Raw genomic sequence first — 18,884 nt, 5'->3', positions numbered from 1 at the left:
GGCAATAAACAAACATGAGACCATCGTGCAGATGCATCAATTAAGACTATAAAATAACGAAATGGCCTACTTGGTAGATGAATGGGTCCACATATATCCCCTTGAATCATTTGTAGGAATGATGGGGATTCACCTCCAATTTTGGAGGGAGATGGTCTTATTACTAATTTGCCTTGAGAACAAGCGGTGCATAATTTTTCACTGGATAATAAGATTTTATGATTCTATAATGTATGTCTATGTGAATTTTCAATAATCCTACGCATCATTGTAGATCTTGGGTGGCCTAAGCGATCATGCCAAAGCATAAATGTTTTTGGATCATAGAACTTCTGGTTCGATATTGCGTAGGTTTCAATTGCCTTTATAATTGTATAATACAATCCAAATGATAAAGCGGGCAATTTTTCTATTATATGTCTTCTTCCAGAGGCATTATTAGTGATACATAGATATTCTGCACCATTTTCATTCATGGTTTCAACATGATAACCATTGTTTCTCATATCTTTAAAACTCAGTAGATTTCTTCTGGATCTACTTGAATATAATACATCATTGATGCTTAATTTGATCTCATTGTTTAACATAATTGTGGCTCTTCCAGAGCCTTCAATCAAATTGATTGATCTTGATATAATATTTACTTTAGTCTTCATTGGTGATAAAGTTAAGAAGAATTTCTTTTCTTTTAATATTGTGTGGGTGGTTGCACTATCGACCAAACACATGTTTCCATCACCAGCTTTTGAAGTTAACGCTTCAATTTTGGAGTCCATTTCCTTTCATTTTAAAATTTACATTAGTTATTACAAAATTTGAAAGGAAGAAACATATAGTACTAATTACATACTATAATATACATAATTTCTTAGTCTTGAAGAAATTTTGAAATATCAAAATTTTCCAGATCTACAAGGTCTGGATTATCAACACAATTTGATTCAATCTTTTTGTCTGCATTTTTAATAGATGATTGGTATAAATCTACCAGATGTCTTGGTGTATGACAAGTACGCAACCAATGACCTTTTGAACCACATTTATAACATATACTTTTATGATTCTGTGGTTTACTCTGTATCATTTTCCCTTTATCCTATTTTGCTTCATCTCTGGTCCTTTGAAAGTGGAAAGATTTTCTATTATGACCACCTCTAGATCGAAACTTATTTCGTCCAGGACCTTGTCTACGGCCACGATGACTATTACTAGTAGTTGCGTTCACTTCAAAGAACAATGCAATACCAGTGGGGCGTGTCTAGTGGTTCCTTAATAATAATTCATTGTTTTGCTCAACTACCAATAAATAGGATATCAGTTCAGAATATTTTTTAAAATTTTTTTCCCTATATTGCTGATGCAGGAGCATATTTGAGGGATGAAATGTAGAGAAAGTTTTTTCTAATATATTTTCTTCAGTTATTTTTTTCTCCATATAGTCTCATTCGGGAGACAATTCTGAACATGACAGAGTTATATTCACTTACAAATTTAAAATCTTGTAAGCATAAATGAGTCCATTCATATTAGGCCATTGGTAATGTTATTGATTTATAATGATCGAATCTATCTTTCAGATTTCTCCATAATTTTAATGGATCTATAATATCCACGTATTCTGCTCATAGCCCTTCGTGGATATGATGACGAAGAAAAATAGTAGTTTTAGATTTATTCTGCTAGGATGCGTTATTTTCTTTTTTTATTGTTTCTCCAAGGCTCATTGATTGTAGATGGAGAACTATGTCCAAGGCCCATTCAGAATAATTTTCTCCATCCAATCGAAGGACAACATATTGAAGTTTTACAAGATTTGTCATTTTCACCAACTGCAGGTTGATGAAAGAAATAATAATTAGTGATATAACGAGGAAAAATTATATGCGAACTTCAGGTTCGTATCTGTCATATATTCACAAAACTTCTGGTTTTATGATTAATATTCATAATATTATAGTATGTAAAACTTACGTAATATTTTTAACTTCTGTTTCATTATTTTCATCACTTATGCAATCTTCAGGTTGCAAGTGAGATGTAGTTATACTAAATATTTTAGTGAAATATAAGACTTCAGACTTATATATATTTTCTCATGATTTTATAATTTTCAGGTTACAAATTATATATCTTAATCATATTTAGGATTTCAGGTCCATATTCATAATTGTGTAACTTCATGTTACAAATAATGTTTAAGACTTCAGGTCCAAATTTATGATATTTTACAAACTTTGGGTTGCAAATAGGGTATAATTATAACTGAAAAATTAAATGGCAGCATAAGAAAAAATAAGATATATATAATAATTGAGAGATGATAATAATACACCTGAGTAGATGGTGCTGATAACGTGTTATAAATATAAGATAAACAAATTGTAAGATGAGTTAATAGAAGAATGGGAACTATAATTTCATTAAACCAAGGCTGTAAAAAGAAGAAGAAGGAAGTAAGAGTGAAGAAACAAAAGGCAAGAAGCAAGAAGATTTTATGAAAGTGTTACAGCCAAATGAAAAAGGGAAAGAGCCTTTATATAACCAATCTCCCGTTAGCCTCCATTCTTATTTATTGCATTCCTACTAAAATTTTCTAAATTGTCTGCTGGGCTTCTTCTTCCATTAAATGCATTTCCATTCCATTTTTCAAATTTTACTGTATGTGATGGAAAATCCACCAGATATGCAACAAAAAGAAGATTATAAAAGTAATTTTTTAGTATACCCAATGAAATGCCCTTTTAGTTTCTGGGTTTATGTAATGGTGCTGTTAAGCCCGGATCAAGACATAAACATAAAGCAATATGACAGGAAAATACTGGATGAAGGAGGGGAAGAAGGGCCGAATTTTATGAGTCTGAATAATATTAATAAAAAAAGCTGCCAACCAAAGGATATAATCTTCTGTCAGTCAGCTGAAGAGTTCCACGGGAGAAGAATCCCCGGTGCTAATTATTATAAACAACTAATTTTCTGACAACAGAAGCAAGTTTTTACCTTCCAGTAATACTAACAAAGATTGAAAAAGAGGCAACATAATGTGGAAAACGTCTGGCTTCCAGTAGAATCATCAACGGAAAGACTAAAACACACACAACCGATGTTCTTGTTTCCTACGCTTCATATTTTTCTCCAGCGGACATCATCGAATGCGTGTGAACAAAGGCACGCAAGAGCATGTGTACAAGTTAACAGAAAGCGTCAAACATGGCTGCTAAGATGATCACCAAGACATATCCGTATTGATAAGTATAGATAACTACAATGACCCAGAAAAGCTGAGTTCAGTGGGTAACTCTTGACTCAATTACGTACGAGGGTTTGTTGGTGTGCCATTAGTTTCTTGATAGTGCTTCAGAATAAAAAAGCACCACTTCGTTTAGATGCGAACGATGTCGTTTGCTGGTCGTTATCCAAGGCTTGTAATGACAATTCATGCTGCCATGTGATCTATGGTTTACATTAGTACATGTTCAAGAATTCAACACATCATCACAGTCATTCTACTTATTTCACAAGCTTATAATCTCAGACTTAATGGGAACAAACTCCTGACCTCGAGCTCCGATTCAACATGTTTGATAAAAAAAAAAAAAAGAGCAGCAGAAGGTAGTAACACAACTCATCATGCATAGCATTCATTGATACAACTGATGATGAGTTAAATACATTTTTGACTTGGAAAGTTACACCTAAGTAACAGAAAGTTGCATAGCTTTATTCATAAACCATTCAACTGAGAAATTAAGATCAATTGATAAAAACTTCATCTTAAAGTGGCATAAAAAAATAATTAGAGCAATCCTGTAGATGATTTTGATTCACAAACTTCAAATTACATACAAGCCTCAAGCATAAGTCGATAAAAAGTACGGGGCATATGCAGAAAACTTTTGGCAGAACAATAATCACCAAATCATTTTAATTCTTTTTGACAGGACATGTTATCATTTTAATGTTAAATGTATGAAAGAAAAACCGCCTCATTCAAAGAGATAACACATCAAAAAAGCTAGACAACCAATTGCAATAGTCAGTGGTCATTGGAACAAAATAGAAAGTTGAAATCCCCAAAAAGAAACTCTAGTGCAGAAGCTGACAAATGATCGTAGAATCATAATACTACTGCTGTCGGACTTCAACCTTCTTCTTCTGCCAGAGCCGGTCCAATGCACTGTCGGCGTCTCCCTGAATAAGAGGAAAACAAAAGAAAATCATAAGCCAAAACGAAAAAAGGAAATGCCCAAAGTAATTTTAAAATAAAATCGAGAAATCAAACTACTACAGGAAAGGGCCAATTCAAAATGACAGCATTCCCAAATAGGTCAGCTATATATAAATTTATAAGACCAGCCGGGTGAAGGTTTCAAACAAATGAAGTAGTAGTTTAAACAAATAAACAAACAATCAAACATAGATTTGACCAGTGAACTTGCAATCTAACTGTCATGACTTCAGCAGGTCATAAACCAATTACATTTCCTCTTCAAAACACCACTAAATAATGACAAGAAAAGATGTCCTGTTGCATGAATCATTTGAGGAACACTTATATAATCTGTTCACATAAGAATAAGCACTATACATTTTATAAGAGCCTTATGTATATCTACAAAGTTCCTTACAAACATTTTAGCCCCACAAGAAGTTCAACAAGAAACTAAATATCACTAGCCATTATTCAATAAGTCCAAAGCCACCACAGCTCATAACATTCCGACATCTGATACTGAAGGAAAATCATGAAAGACAAACAAAATCAAACCACCCATCTCATCATTGTGCCAAACAAAAAGAAAAATCTCTTTGATTATAAAGAATCACATGAAAACCATATTAAAGAATTTCAACAATTCATGCCGCAAATTACAAATCTAAAGTAGGCCTCATTCTCATAGAATTGCAAGAGAATCACAACGCGCCAACTAAACAAACAGAACCCATTACAAACTATATTACTGCATCTAATGACTAACAGATGCTTGAACAAATCAAATGAAAAAGGATTAAGCACCTGAGCTCGGACAAAACCGCAAAGCGCAAATGTAGAAAATTGCCCAGTGTAAATGCCATTCTCATCAACATGACCAATGTTTATCTGAACAGACGCATGGTCCTTTGAAGTAATCAGCCTATTTGTAGCCGAACTACAGAAAATTCAATAATCACACCATCAAATTCTAGCCAAAATCCCCAAGTTAAGAAGGAAATCACTATGACTCAAACTGAATCAAGCATTATACCATTTCCTGGGAATATAGAGATCCATGTTTTGACCCTCTTCGTTCTGCATCTTCTCAAGTGTATTAGCTACTGCTTCCCGAAATCCTGATTTAACAAATCATTGAATTCAAATCAACTCAAACAAATCTTAACAACATTAAAAGCATAAAAAAAATCCAAATTGATATAATAATTACGGCTTCGAAAAAATTCCAACTGCGAGAACGAGAGATTAACGAATCTAACGAGGACGGGCTCTGGACTTTGTGCTGCGAAAAAGTTATTGCTCTTGGAGACCTCAAAAACCCTAATTATGAATCAGTCGGCGACTATCTTCGATCACATTAATCCAACGGCTGGAAAAGAAACTTAATTTGGGCCCTGAAGCTAATCAGGCCGAAATAATACCCGATTCAAATTGGGTTGTAATCGACAAAGCCCAATTTAGGTATCCATTTAAAATGGTGTTAATCGAACCCACTTAATTATTCACGAGGCCGAATATTAATTTTTGTATTACGAAAATTAAACCATGTACTCAGAAAAGACTATTTAATCGTAGCATAATTATATTCTTTTAAATTAAAAATATAATATAATATAATTATATAATAATATATTATTTGGATACTCAAAAATAAATAAAAATATATATTATTAGACATGATAATACTTGAAGAGAAAGCACGCTAAGAGAACTAGTAATAATATATGTATAAATAAATTATATAAATTTTTACGTATAATTTGATGTAATAGTATATAATTAAATGATTTTAAAATAAAAGAAAAAATAAATAATCACATAATCTAATTATAAACTGTTATCTCACGTTGTATATAAAAATTTATATAATTTATTTGTATATAGAATTTTATTTTTAAGAGACTCACTAGACCTTAGTTTATTTTTATAATTTTTTAAATATATATTAAATATCTTTGGCTCTATTAACCCTGATATTTTATCATTACTCTCTTTAACCTAACTATACATTCAACTTTGACTCTATATATTCTTATTTTCATTTTCGTTCCAGGATAATATTTCATTCAAATCAAATTAAGATCAAACAAGTGTTAGCTCAAGTTCAGTTCAAAACTAACATGGTTAAGTTGCGATCAAGCTCAATTTAGTTGGTTAACAAACAATAACATCAGAAAAGAAGACAAATAATTAAAGAAGAAAAAGAATCATCTAAGAAAAAAGAATTGTTGATAAGATAAACTCTGATACGATAACAGAAATAAAATCTTAATCTTGAATCAAACTAAAAATTTAGTTTAAATTCGATTTATTCAAGCTAAATAAAGTTTAAGTTTAAGTTGAATAAGCTAAAATTTGTTAGAAACTAGTGAATGTGAATTGTCATATGTTAAGGTGCTCCAGAATAAATAAGAGAACTAAACTGAAAAAATTGTAATTTTTTTTTTTTTAATAAACCCCTCCAATCTTGCCGCAAAATGCGCACAGAAAAAGCAAATCAGACTCAGGTGTGAGCTGTCGCCGAAACTTTACACTTGATTTATGAGTGGCTTTCGGTTCACCGAGACATCTTGATTGCACTCACATGGCACTACCATCAACTGCCCTGTCCACTCTACCATCAAAGCCATCATTTTTTGCTTTTTGAAGTTATTTTCCCATCAACTTTCGTTCTGCACCTGCAGCACCTCAAACCCGCTAAATATTTAGAAAAGATTTAATTTGGGGTAATATTTTATTAATAAAATTAAAAAATTATTTCAAAAATAGATTATTTAAAAACAATAATCTTATATACATAACTTTTACACATAAAAAAATCACATTAGTTTGTGTAATTTTTCAGTATAAAAATTGTATATATAATATTATTGTCTAAAAAATTATTAAGTATAAATAATTATTATATTTGATAAAATTTAAAGAATATAAATAATTATTAGGTTTTGTTAAAGGTAATAAAAAAATACTAATATATTATTTTACTTAAATATCTTTTAATATAATTATTCTAAAATATTTTTTTATATTACTTATTATATTAATTGAAAATTAGATTAATTTTATCTTAAAAAGTTAATAAATAAGAATATAACTATAATAAAATAAATAGTAATAAGATTACCCTTTATATTAATTATTACTGAAATTTTTTATTACTTACAAATTAAATAAAATAATATAAATAATAAAATATATATTATCAAAATACTCTTTACCTATCTTAACCAATTGTGCCCTTGCAGTTAGAAAAAAAAAAAAAAACCTAAATATCTATTTAAATCAAAATGCGCTTAAGCTTGAAAATTTTTGAAACAACGGCTAAATTTATAACCAGTGGCCACTGACACATCCTCATCTTGTAATTTTTCATATTACATAAAATTTTTCGACATTCACAACATCATTTTCAATAATATTTTTATTATAAAAAATAAAATATTATCATAAAAATATGTACATTAAAATATGTTTAATTTGGATAATTTCTTATTATTAATGAAATATTACATCGGGATAAATTATTTAGGCATTTATTGAAAATATATTAATACTATGTTAATAAATTAACATGTATAAATAATTATTATATTTAATTAATATAATAATATGATATTTAAATATTATTTTACTTAAATAAATTTAAAAACATTCGTGATTATAAATTAGTATTGTGTTTAACTAGGCAAACATATTTTACGTTAAAATATTTTTTAATACATATTATAAAATATTATCAATGTTAATAAATATATTAGATTTTATTTATATAGTCAAATATTGAAATTAATTAATTTAATTATTTTTAATATATTATATTGTCGAATAATAAAATTAAATAAATTTTGCTAGTGAGATTATTTATTATTTTAATTAAAACTGAAGATAGTTGTGTACTAATTATATAAAAAATGAGAGTAAAATTATAATAAAAGTTAAAATTATCTTATAATATTTTAATATTTAAGATAAAAATAATTAGATTATCTATTATATTATTTCTCATATTAGAAAAAATCAAGAATATAAAGGCTTTTACGAGTAAATAGAATTTTGTCCTCAATCTTATATATACATATAGAATCCTACAGAATTAGTAATAGGTTATCAAACCGAATATTCAGGATTCGATTTAGTTTATTTTACGTTGTTTCCTCACTTTAATAATAAAATATTTTTGGAATCTATTGTTTACAAATGAACCAAAAAGAATTGCTAGTAATTAAAAATATATTAACAAGATAATCACATATTAAACTATATCAAACCCCTGAAAAAATTAATGAATATAAATTAATACTTTTAATTATATAAATTAAAATGTTTAAATTATTTTAATGATTGGTTAACAACAATAAAAGAATAACTTTAATATATTAAATTTATTTTATTAAGTAATATTAAAATTATAATAAATTAAAATTATCTTTAAAATATTAAACATTGTTTATTATTTGAGGGCTGGATTTGAATCGAATTCATTCGAGTTCGAGTTCGAGTTCAAGCTTAGTTTGAATGAACCTGAAACAAGCTAGCTCTATACGAGCTCGAGCTCGAATTACTCATTAAAATTTTTAATTAAAAATTTTAATACAAAATGACGTTGTTTTAATCAATATGTATTAAAACGACGTCGTTTTAATAACGAAAAATAAGTTGAACTGAATTCAAACTAAGTTCGAATTTGACTTTCACAAGCTCGAACTCAAACTCGAGCTCAGTTATATGTAAACTGAGCCAAACTTGAGTTTAATTTGATTCGAATCTAATTTTATCTGTTATATTTATTTTAGAATAAAATATTATTATAAATTTTTATTTTTAATAAATTAAAAAATAATTATAAATAAATAAAAGATAAATAATCGAATAATTTATTATTCCCGAATCGTTTAGGTGGGTGTTAGAAAGTGATTGAGAATATAAGTGAAGGGAATAGCATTAAAGTCGAGTGGTAACACCGTAAATAGTTCTAAAACCTGTGGCAATTCCCCAATTTGCCGTCACTTAAAATCCTTGACTGCTTTACATCGCCCATACTTCGACACAATTACACGAGAGCGAAAACAGAAAGATTTGTCCAAAAATGAGAGCCTCAAAAATCACTGCTCTTCTCTTCGTTGTATCTGCAATAATCTTGGCTGTCTACGTGGCTACCTCATCGGCATCAGCCATGGATGTCAATGCGGGTCTCCAGCTGGGTTTCATTCCAGTGAAACCGGAGTGCACTGGATCCATCGGAGAGTGTATGACTGTCGGCGAGGAGGACTTCGATTTGGAGTTTGACATGGACACTGAGATCAACCGTCGGATTTTAGCGGCGAGGAGGTACATAAGCTACGGTGCGCTGAGGGCGAACACTGTGCCATGCTCGCGACGTGGCGCATCCTACTACAACTGTCGAGCCGGCGGTCAGGCCAACCCATACTCGCGCGGATGCAGTGCCATCACTCGTTGCAGGCGTTAAAATTTTTAATTTTCCATGTTGTCTTTTAAAAATAAATTTCAATTTTAGTTCTTTTTTTAAATTATTAATTTATATGTGCTTGGTTGGAATTTTTTTTTTAATTAATGCATATAAAAAGAAGGGAATATTAAATTATTGAAATAAGTAAACATAATATTGATTTTTTTTTTCAATTTCGAGAATTACAATTTTTTTTGTCGGTAATCTAATTTCTTCATGTATTAAGTTCAAAATTTTAGTCCTGGCTTCAGTAAAAAGTTTTCTTTTATGGCTGGGTTTTGTATAGATTTGTGGGTTGAATTGCTATATTCAGATTTCAGACAGGAGATGTCGCTTCATAATAATATTAAGGGCCCTACATAGAACAATTATAATTTCGAAAAAGGGCAAATATATTTATAAATTTTTTATTTATTTATAAATCGAGAAAATCCGTGAAATCGGTAGGTAGGGTGCTGCCAGCCTGTGCTGAGCCCGATGAACGTCAATTATGGAACCTGGTTCTTGTGCTTAGAGAAAGCAACGCGCAAAAGCAGTGAGCATTTTCGGAAGAGAGAGAACGACCGAATTCTAACAAAAGTTCGTCTTAATTTCTTAAAATTTGTGTCAAAAGATGCTTTTCACATTTTTTAGTTTAAAAAATTAAAAATTTCATTATCATCTTAAAATACAAAATATTAACTAATTTAAAAAAATAATATTTTTATTTATTTTAAATATATAAATAAATAAATATTTATATATTATTATCATCCTGAATTTTATGTTATTATATAAAATTTCAGTTAGTGCTTTAACTAAAGCACATAATTAGAATATGATTTCAACTAAATCACAACGTGATAGATGCAATTTGATTGGGTCTTCCAAACCTACGGTGGTTCAATCAAATCATCTCATATATAATAGATTGAGATCGCATTTGGCTAGTTTGCCAATAGCTTTTACCAGTTACAACTTTATTAAAATTAATTTTTAATTTTTTATAATTGCTAACTCTAAAATTAATATAAATTAGAGATGATAAAACATTTAATAAAAATTTGAAGATCTATTCAATTTTGGTAAAATATTAGAAAAATAAAAATTATTTTCGCATTAGGATATGTCAATTAACAAATTTCACTAACAAAATCCAACTTTTTTTAAGCTTAATTTATGAAAAAGTCCTTCCAACAAATCCTTCCAACAAAGAGCAATACTATGCATGTGTACACAAATGATATACATCAAATGTGTACTTATTTGATAACATATATCAAATATGTATTCATTTATATACTTAAAATAGATACACATAATAATTTTATTGTTCAACAAAACCTGGCTTCAATTAAGGCACTAAAATCCAGTGGATGTGAGCAACATCATCATGGCATCTTGACCTATTTTCCTACAGCTACTCAAACACGCCTCATATGTCTTTGTCATCTTAACATTTAAATTTTAAAAATCTATAGGACCACCCAAGTGGAGGGCCACCATTCAAAATTCCCTATAACATAAAATATATATATATATACACACATAATTATGCCTCATCTGAATTCATTACCTTACTTAGTGGCATAAGCATGCATTAAAATAATGGGAAAAAACACCCTCTCAGATGCAACCAAATGTACTTGCAACTATGTAGAAGCAGACTGACATTCAAAATTCAAGTTTTAAATGAACTAATATTAACTGGCCATACTTTAATTTCTTACTGAAAATAAGAATCAAAAGTAATCTTAATTACAAATCTCACAAGAGGCATCTGCTTTCAAAGTTAAAACTTAAGTTTAGTATTACGGATGAGAGATGCAAAAACATAGATTGCACAAGCCTTAAGTTCAATCACTAACTGAGGTCATCCTTTGCCATGGAAGGAGCTGAAGGAGAAGAGCCCTCTATACCCATCTCGGATCTCAGATCATTGATGCTCTGCTCCAATTCAGATATCCTGTTGCCCATCTCATCGAGTGCAATTTTAGTCAAGGAAACCGAAAATCCACTTAATGCACCACAGATTCAAGTGTGTTAGAAAACATACGGTGCATATTTACAGTAAAAACAGCCATATAGCCTATAGACTTCAACATTTAAAATAAGTTCGCAGCTTGTGAATTTAACAATCTTCTCCATAACATATTACAGAACTAGATCAGCATTTAAGATAGACATTCCATAAGGGCATAAACAAACTAAATTAAAAAACCAAGAAATTAAAGTCTAGCATGAAGTCTCAGTGAAGTATTGTGATGTTCTTTAAAACCAGCTTGACTCTTGCAAAACCCAAAAATTGAAGGGGAAAAATGAAAAATAAGTAATCGCAACAATGTGAATGTAACAATTCAACAGATACTGAACTTAACTAATGTAATGCATGATCATAAATACAGCCAGGCAAGATACTACATTACACCAATGGATTCCATTCAAATGCTACAAATGACCAACGAGATTATAACGCTTCCCCAGATTGTTGTAACAACCCCCAAGAAGTGACAAGTAATTTTAAGACTATATAACCGTATTTGGATCTCCAGTTATATTTCATTAGTGTTAAAACAGAAAAAGGATATTCTTCATTATGATGGACTCAGACATTGTCTGGAACCTAGATTGCTGCAAGATGGAACAATAAAACAAATGCATCATATCTTACATTACATTCACTATTCCATATAAAGAAGTTTATGCAGTAGAAAAGAGAAGTAAACCATCTGCTGAAGAAGATTTTGGACCTGCAAATGCAATTATGTGGATTCAGCAACAGCACAAGACTATTTCAATTACACGGCTGTAACATTGCAAACAGCCAGCAAATGATGAAATTTAGACACAATACCAAATAGAAAAATGTGGCTTCTCTTTTCTTTCATACATACATGGGAACCAAAACACCCCTGTGTCTTGTTCAATATAGTGGACATTGAAAATGGGCCAAATTATGTAAAAAGAAAGAGGAAGCATCAGATGCACAGATGATAAGCCCATGCCAAGCAGTCCATGATATTTATGTATTATGTAAACAGGTTTTGATTGTTATCAATAAAATATGTATGCTCTAATTAATTACGAAATCACAAAGTCTCAGCCAATGAATCCATTCATACACTCATCCTCACAAGTTACAACATTAAAAAGATAGATTTACTTGAGATTTAAAAAAAAAAAAAAAAAGAGATAAGATAAACAAATATTTGAGAGATCTTGCATAGGTACTCACAAAAGCAGTCATATCTGCAGTGCTCTGTTTCAGATCTTCTGAATCCTGTGCATCCTGCTCAAGAGTAAGAAATTATGCAAATATCAATACCTGGTTGTTTTAACAAAAATATGTTACATTGCCAAAACTATAATATGAAATGTTCCCAAGAATATCAATATAAACTAACAGTTCCACTTCATACATTATAAATGCTGAAGGAAAGAAAAAAATTCAGTTGATAAAAATGAACTGAGAGAGTACCACTGTGAAATTTATACTTTTGACTCCAAAAGAAACCTTCAGCTACCCCTATCCACTAAGCAAAGGTGAAATGAGTATGTGAATACAATACCCTGAGATTTAGAAGATTGTGAGCAGACACTTTAATTGTTGTTACACTAATTTTAGCAATGAAGAATTTGTTTGAAACTTGAGCAACCTCACAATAGACCTGCTCCACACCAAGCAACCTTAAAATAAACCAGCTCTAAACCAAGTAACTATACGATAAACCTACAGTACACCAACAAGATCCAGAGATCCGCCTCTAAATATGTTCCTATGACACAAAGATTTTCAAAAATCAAACAATAACTAGAAACAATTGTTGGACTAACTGCCTACAGGTAAAAGCTTCTAATCTCTTTCTATCATGTCAAGATACTTTACGACTAACCAAATCCACACCAAATAGTAAATGAAATACATCCACCCTTGAGTGATTGAGACAAGGCTTCATATCAGATTATTCAACCAATTAGCTCTTGCATTATATGCAATTACACTTCAATTTATATCCGGGATACCAAGCTTTTGAAAAATAAAACATTCTAGTTTCTACAAGAACTGAGCAACTCAAAATATTGTAATCAGAAAAATCAAATTCAAATCATAATTTCCACCTTTATCAATATGCTACCAAATTCATAAACACAAAATTGAACATAATTCCTAGAAAAATTAACTAAGCCTATGATCAATTTCTCAACGAAATTACAATTTATGCTTTATTATCGTTTAATATGCTCTAAAATACCAGAAACACAGACGTTAGGATTTCAGATTTCAGCTCTGAAATTTTCCCGACAACCAAACACAAGAACAAGTAAAAATTTTAACGCACTCAAATATCTAATTCAAGCGCAATGAAATTACCCTTCAATGAAGCATGAATTATTTAGACTGAAATAAGTGAAAACTCAAAATCTCAACTCAATCTTCCTCTTAGTAGTTATAATTAAAATGCAAGGAAGTAAATTATCGAAAATGAAAAATATAATAATCTGTAGTAATTTTTTGAAAGCTAATAATATTTACCATTTTCAATTTCCTTGCTCGACAAAGCTTCGAGTTCGTTCGAGTCTTAGGTTTTCAGGCGAGGGTTGAGAAAATTATAAAATCGTGAAATAGTAAATTATTCCTTTTTTGTTTGGGAAAAGCTCTATTTCCCACCCATTTTTTAGGCCCATCTCAAATTGATACCCACGGGAGATGAAAAACCCTTTCTCCTACCTATGACCAAACTGCCGTCTAATTTCTCAGTTAGGGACAGAGGGAAAATCTATATTTTATTATTTATATTAAAAAAGTTATAAAATTTATTACTTTTCACCCCCTTTAGGTTTTAGAAACTAACATTTCATCTTTAACCAACATTTTTAAACTTTGAAAACTAACATTTTTACCCCCAAACCTAGGGTTTTCATATTTTTCAAAATGCAGTCGTCCCCCATAACTTTTTAAAATAACAGTTTCACCCCCATTCTTCAACTTCATCTTCCGATGTCGTCTCCAGCGTCGTCACCAGCCTCTTCCTTTTTTTGGTGCGACGGCGGTGGTGCGACGAAGAGATCTTCATCTCCTTGTCGCACGGTGCGACAAAGAGACCGAGATCTCTTCGTTGCATGATGCGACGAAGAGACAAAGATCTCTTCGTCGCTCCACCTAGACAACAAAGGACGACGCTTCGTCGTCCTTCGTCACTCGTCACGTCTGGACGACGCGACGACGAAGCATTGTCCTTTGTCTGTTGTCCAAATCTAGGCGACGAAAGTCATCTTTTGTAATCGGAGATGCTAGATCGGTGGAATGCGTCGGCCGTCGATGGTGGTTGGAGAATGAAGCAAATCCTAGGGGTAAAATCTAAACTTTTTAAACTTTGAGGATGGGTTAAGCTATTAGTTTTTAAAACTTGAAGGGGAAAAATGGTGAAATTTTAAAGTTTTAAGATTTTAAACAGTAAAATATCGATTTTGCCCCTGTCTTTAACTGAAAAATTGAACGACAGATTGGTCATGGGTGGGAGAAAGAGTTTTTCATCTTTCGTAGGTATTAGTTTGAGATAGGCCTAAAAAATGGGTGGGAAATAGTCGTTTTCCTTTTTGTTTTTTAAATTTGGCGAGGGAACTCAGCGAATAAGAAGTCTGAGGATATTTCGGTAATTACAGGCAAGCTTAAAATTTTCAAGAGTTTTGTAATTAATTAATTTGGGTTTATGTCTCAAATACTCGTTAATATATTATAATTCCATTATTTCATTTATTTTTCTCTTTCTCCTTGTTATGTTGGATAAAATTTTACATACAAATAAATATTACAATAATACAAATAAATAAAAACAAATTTAAAAAAATAATATAGACTTTTCGATCCCCTAAGTCAGGTTCTCAATCAATTTTCTTTTTAATGAAAAGAGAATTTGTTAATAAAAATTGGATGAGGATAACTTAAATTTTCAGAATCAGGAACATGCCAAAGATGGAGAGAAATATATTTTTGATCCGTCTCATACTCAATTCATTTTCTTCTTTATATATCTCCTAAAACTTTAAATATTAAAATATTTTTAAAACTTTTAAATTATTATAAATATGTATTTAAAGAGGGGACAAAAATTAATTATTATTATATTATTTTTCTATGTGGATAGACAGTGGAACGGAAAGGGTATTTTGCCTGTGGGGATGAGGGAGTGGAAACAAAACATTTCTTTTAAAGAGGGGACAAAAATTACTGTCAAGAGTAAAATTGTTATTTATTAAAATATTTAAAAATCTAAAAATTTATCATATTTTCCTATTTAAGTTTTAAAATTTAACAAATTCCGTCCTACCCAATTTAGAGTTTGAAAAATTAACATTTTTTTTTAGGTTTTTCCAATCAACACTATCAGCCCTCAAAGATGACAGTGACAACTACGTTCACCCTCCCTCCTAACTTCTCTCTCAATCACGCTTCATTTTTTATTATCATCGATCGAATAAATCAATCGACGTCTTTATCTAGAGATGAAGAATAATCTTCGTTGGTTAGTTTTTTTGATTGATGACTGCCAAAAATAGAACGGGATTGAGAGAGAAGTTTGGAAGGAGGGTGAACGTCGTTGTCACTGTCATCTCCGACCGTCAACGACATGTTAGAAAAATCCTAAGAGGAAAATATAAGTTTTTCAAACTTTAAGTGAGAAAATTTGTTAGTTTTTAAACCTATGAGGTGGAAATGTGATAAATTTTTAATTATTTTTATTAAATAACAATTTTATCTTTATTAGTAATAATAAAATTTAACAGATAAATATGTATTTAAATTTTTGATAGTTAATAGATGAGAAGTGGGTTTGCACCAAACCTTGGGTAGGAAATAGTTATTTGCCCTTAAATTAACACCAAATCGAATCAGTGTGGAACGTGCTGAGTATCTCTTTGATTATGACAGAAACAATTTTTTTGCCATAAGTTAAAAGGGAAAAGTATATTTCCCACCCATTTTTTAGGTCGATTCCAAACTGATACCCACAACAGATCAAAATCCACTTTTCTCACCCATGACCAAACTGCCGTCCAATTTCTCAGTTAGGGACAGGGGCAAAATCGATATTTTACTATTTAAAACCTCAAAACTTTAAAATTTCACCATTTCCCCCTCTAGGTTTTAAAAACTAACAACTCAACCCATCCTCAAAGTTTAAAAAGTTTAGATTTCACCTATAGGGTTTGCTTCATTCTCTGACCATCATCGACGGCTGACGAATTCCATCAATCTCGCATCTCCGATGACAAAGGACGACGAAGGACGACCCTTCGTCGCCTAGATCTGGACGATGAAGTGTCGTCCAGATCTGGAAGAACAGACGAAGGACGACGCTACATCGTCCTTCGTCGTCGTGTCTGGACGATGCAACGAGTGACGAAGGACGACAAAGCATCGTCCTTCGTCGTCTGGGTGGAGTGACGAAGAGAGATCTCTTCGTCGCACGGTGGTGAAAATGTTACTTTTTAAAGTTTAAAAACTTTAGGTAAAGATGAAATGTTAATTTCTAAAACCTATGGGGGGTGAAAAGTAATAAATTTTATAATTTTTTAATATAAACAGTAAAATGACTATTTTACCCCTCCTTTTAACAGCAAAAATGGATGATAGTTTGGTCATAGGTGGGAAAAGTGGATTTTGATCTGCCGTGAGTATAGGTTTGAGAATGGGGTAAAAAATGGGTGGGACATAATCCTTTACCCTAAGTTAAAAATACAATCAATGCACCAAAACAAAATTTACAAAAGAACTCATCAGACTTAATAAAGTACTCCCTAAATTTGCTCCATAACATTCATTTTTCCTTAAATTCCCATTTTCCATTCATATTTCATCTTCCCTCTTCCTCTTTCTTCTCCTCTTCCAAATCCCAATGGCTTCGTCCCGAAATCTCTACAACCGCCACAAAATCGGTGAAGCCATTCCCCCTTCCGCCAAATCCAAAGCCGCGAATCATAATGCAATCACTAAAAGCACTTTCCGATCATTAGTATTCTCCATTACAGCCCCTCTTATTCTCACCACCACCATTATAATTTTATTCGGTTCAGGCCCCAAGTACCGTGCCTCGGCCAAGCCCTTCTGGTTTCCCCCTCTGTGGCTGATCCACTTGGCCTCATTGGGTTCGTCTTTTTTCATGAGCCTGGCTGCATGGCTCGTCTGGGCTGACGGCGGGTTTCATGAGCAAGCCGACGCGTTGCCGCTTTACATTGCGCAGTTTTCGTTGAGCGTCATTTGGGACCCTCTGGTGCTGGTGATTGGGGCGGTTTGGCTCGGGTTGTTCTTTTGTGTTATACATTTTGGGACCCTTTTTGCATGCTACAAAACGTTCAAGAAAGTGAACCCATTTGCAAAGGATCTGGTGAAACCCTGCTTGGCTTGGATGGGATTTCTCACCATTGTTACGTATAAGCTTATTTATCTTTGAAGCTTTTCTTTTTATTCCATTTTTTGTTTTACATTTTGAGGGACTATTTGGCTCTGATTTATCTATGGCCATGATCAGTACAATGAAAGTGTTTTTTTATTTTTTTTCCTACGGAATTTCCAATTTTCTTAGACAAAGGTATGCATAATTCAATGAAATTATGAATACCTCTTTTAGATACACACTTAATATATATCAAGGTTTTCAAAACTAGGTTGAGATAAAAACCGTTTTAAGTACTGATTTTGATCAGATCGGTTGAATTAGAATTACAGTTTTATGTAAAAACATAAAAAAATTATATCTAATTAGCAATTATATATGCTTTACAAAGTAAATTTTATATTATGCATACTTTTCAATTTTCACAATTAACAAAATATATGCATTATTGAACATAAATCTAATAAGTAATAATCAATAACTTTGCATCAAAACAAAACATATGCATAAAACAAATCCAATTCTACAAACACATACACTATTAATTATTGAACACTCAAACAAATCAGAAATCTAATATATGCATTAAAAAAAATATAAAATCAATCAACCAACATAACCATTATTAAACAAATAATATTCAATTCAACATTTAACAAAACATATCAAAAATATAATTTATTTAACATAAAGTTTAATAAATGAATAATTAGTCATTCTTCATTATCACTAATGATAAAAGATTCTGTCATCGCTTCTGTTGCACCCTCTATCAATTGTTCATCTTCTACACCATCTTCTTTAATAATATTATTTACAAAATTTATAA

The 18,884-nt window shown here is 31.0% G+C and overlaps 4 protein-coding genes across 4 annotated transcripts; 2 read left to right on the top strand and 2 right to left on the bottom strand.

Moving 5' to 3' along the window:
- Window positions 1–3,796: 3,796 nt before the first annotated feature.
- LOC123210450 (40S ribosomal protein S21) lies at window positions 3,797–5,579 on the bottom strand. Its single transcript, XM_044628806.1, has 4 exons — window positions 5,424–5,579; window positions 5,247–5,331; window positions 5,018–5,150; window positions 3,797–4,191 (listed from the first exon to the last, which is right to left on the bottom strand). The coding sequence occupies exons 2-4, from the start codon at window positions 5,294–5,296 to the stop codon at window positions 4,126–4,128; spliced, it is 249 nt and encodes an 82-aa protein (XP_044484741.1). The 5' UTR covers window positions 5,297–5,331; window positions 5,424–5,579; the 3' UTR covers window positions 3,797–4,125.
- Window positions 5,580–9,201: 3,622 nt separating this feature from the next.
- On the top strand, window positions 9,202–9,748 carry LOC123212109 (protein RALF-like 33). Its single transcript, XM_044631152.1, has one exon. The coding sequence runs from the start codon at window positions 9,300–9,302 to the stop codon at window positions 9,678–9,680; it is 381 nt and encodes a 126-aa protein (XP_044487087.1). The 5' UTR covers window positions 9,202–9,299; the 3' UTR covers window positions 9,681–9,748.
- A 1,591-nt stretch (window positions 9,749–11,339) lies between these two features.
- Window positions 11,340–15,344, bottom strand: LOC123210569 (heat shock factor-binding protein-like). Its single transcript, XM_044629010.1, has 6 exons — window positions 15,281–15,344; window positions 14,194–14,258; window positions 12,895–12,948; window positions 12,386–12,409; window positions 12,248–12,290; window positions 11,340–11,644 (listed from the first exon to the last, which is right to left on the bottom strand). Exons 2-6 carry the CDS (start codon window positions 14,194–14,196, stop codon window positions 11,523–11,525), a joined length of 246 nt encoding a protein of 81 aa, XP_044484945.1. The 5' UTR covers window positions 14,197–14,258; window positions 15,281–15,344; the 3' UTR covers window positions 11,340–11,522.
- A 2,162-nt stretch (window positions 15,345–17,506) lies between these two features.
- On the top strand, window positions 17,507–18,243 carry LOC123210025 (translocator protein homolog). Its single transcript, XM_044628180.1, has one exon. It carries the CDS (start codon window positions 17,558–17,560, stop codon window positions 18,110–18,112), a length of 555 nt encoding a protein of 184 aa, XP_044484115.1. The 5' UTR covers window positions 17,507–17,557; the 3' UTR covers window positions 18,113–18,243.
- Window positions 18,244–18,884: the final 641 nt, after the last annotated feature.

This window comes from Mangifera indica, chromosome 3 (genome assembly GCF_011075055.1).
Source record: "Mangifera indica cultivar Alphonso chromosome 3, CATAS_Mindica_2.1, whole genome shotgun sequence".
NCBI classification, from domain to species: domain Eukaryota; kingdom Viridiplantae; phylum Streptophyta; class Magnoliopsida; order Sapindales; family Anacardiaceae; genus Mangifera; species Mangifera indica.
This window is presented reverse-complemented; position numbering and strand designations above follow the sequence as displayed.

What these genes read in the sequence shown, in the direction of transcription:
- LOC123210569 (XM_044629010.1), bottom strand. An exon ending in CTGCAGATATGACTGCTTTT is followed by an intron (nt 12,410 to 12,894) that starts GTGAGTACCTAT and finishes TTGCATTTGCAG; the next exon opens with GTCCAAAATCTTCTTCAGCA. An exon ending in TGAGTCCATCATAATGAAGA is followed by an intron (nt 11,645 to 12,247) that starts ATATCCTTTTTC and finishes CTAAAATTGCAC; the next exon opens with TCGATGAGATGGGCAACAGG.
- LOC123210450 (XM_044628806.1), bottom strand. Translation starts at nt 5,296, where the DNA reads ATGCAGAACGAAGAGGGTCAAAACATGGATCTCTATATTCCCAGGAAA. An exon ending in CTCTATATTCCCAGGAAATG is followed by an intron (nt 5,151 to 5,246) that starts GTATAATGCTTG and finishes AATTTTCTGTAG; the next exon opens with TTCGGCTACAAATAGGCTGA. An exon ending in GCGGTTTTGTCCGAGCTCAG is followed by an intron (nt 4,192 to 5,017) that starts GTGCTTAATCCT and finishes CCTCTTATTCAG; the next exon opens with GGAGACGCCGACAGTGCATT.
- LOC123210025 (XM_044628180.1), top strand. Translation starts at nt 17,558, where the DNA reads ATGGCTTCGTCCCGAAATCTCTACAACCGCCACAAAATCGGTGAAGCC.
- LOC123212109 (XM_044631152.1), top strand. Translation starts at nt 9,300, where the DNA reads ATGAGAGCCTCAAAAATCACTGCTCTTCTCTTCGTTGTATCTGCAATA.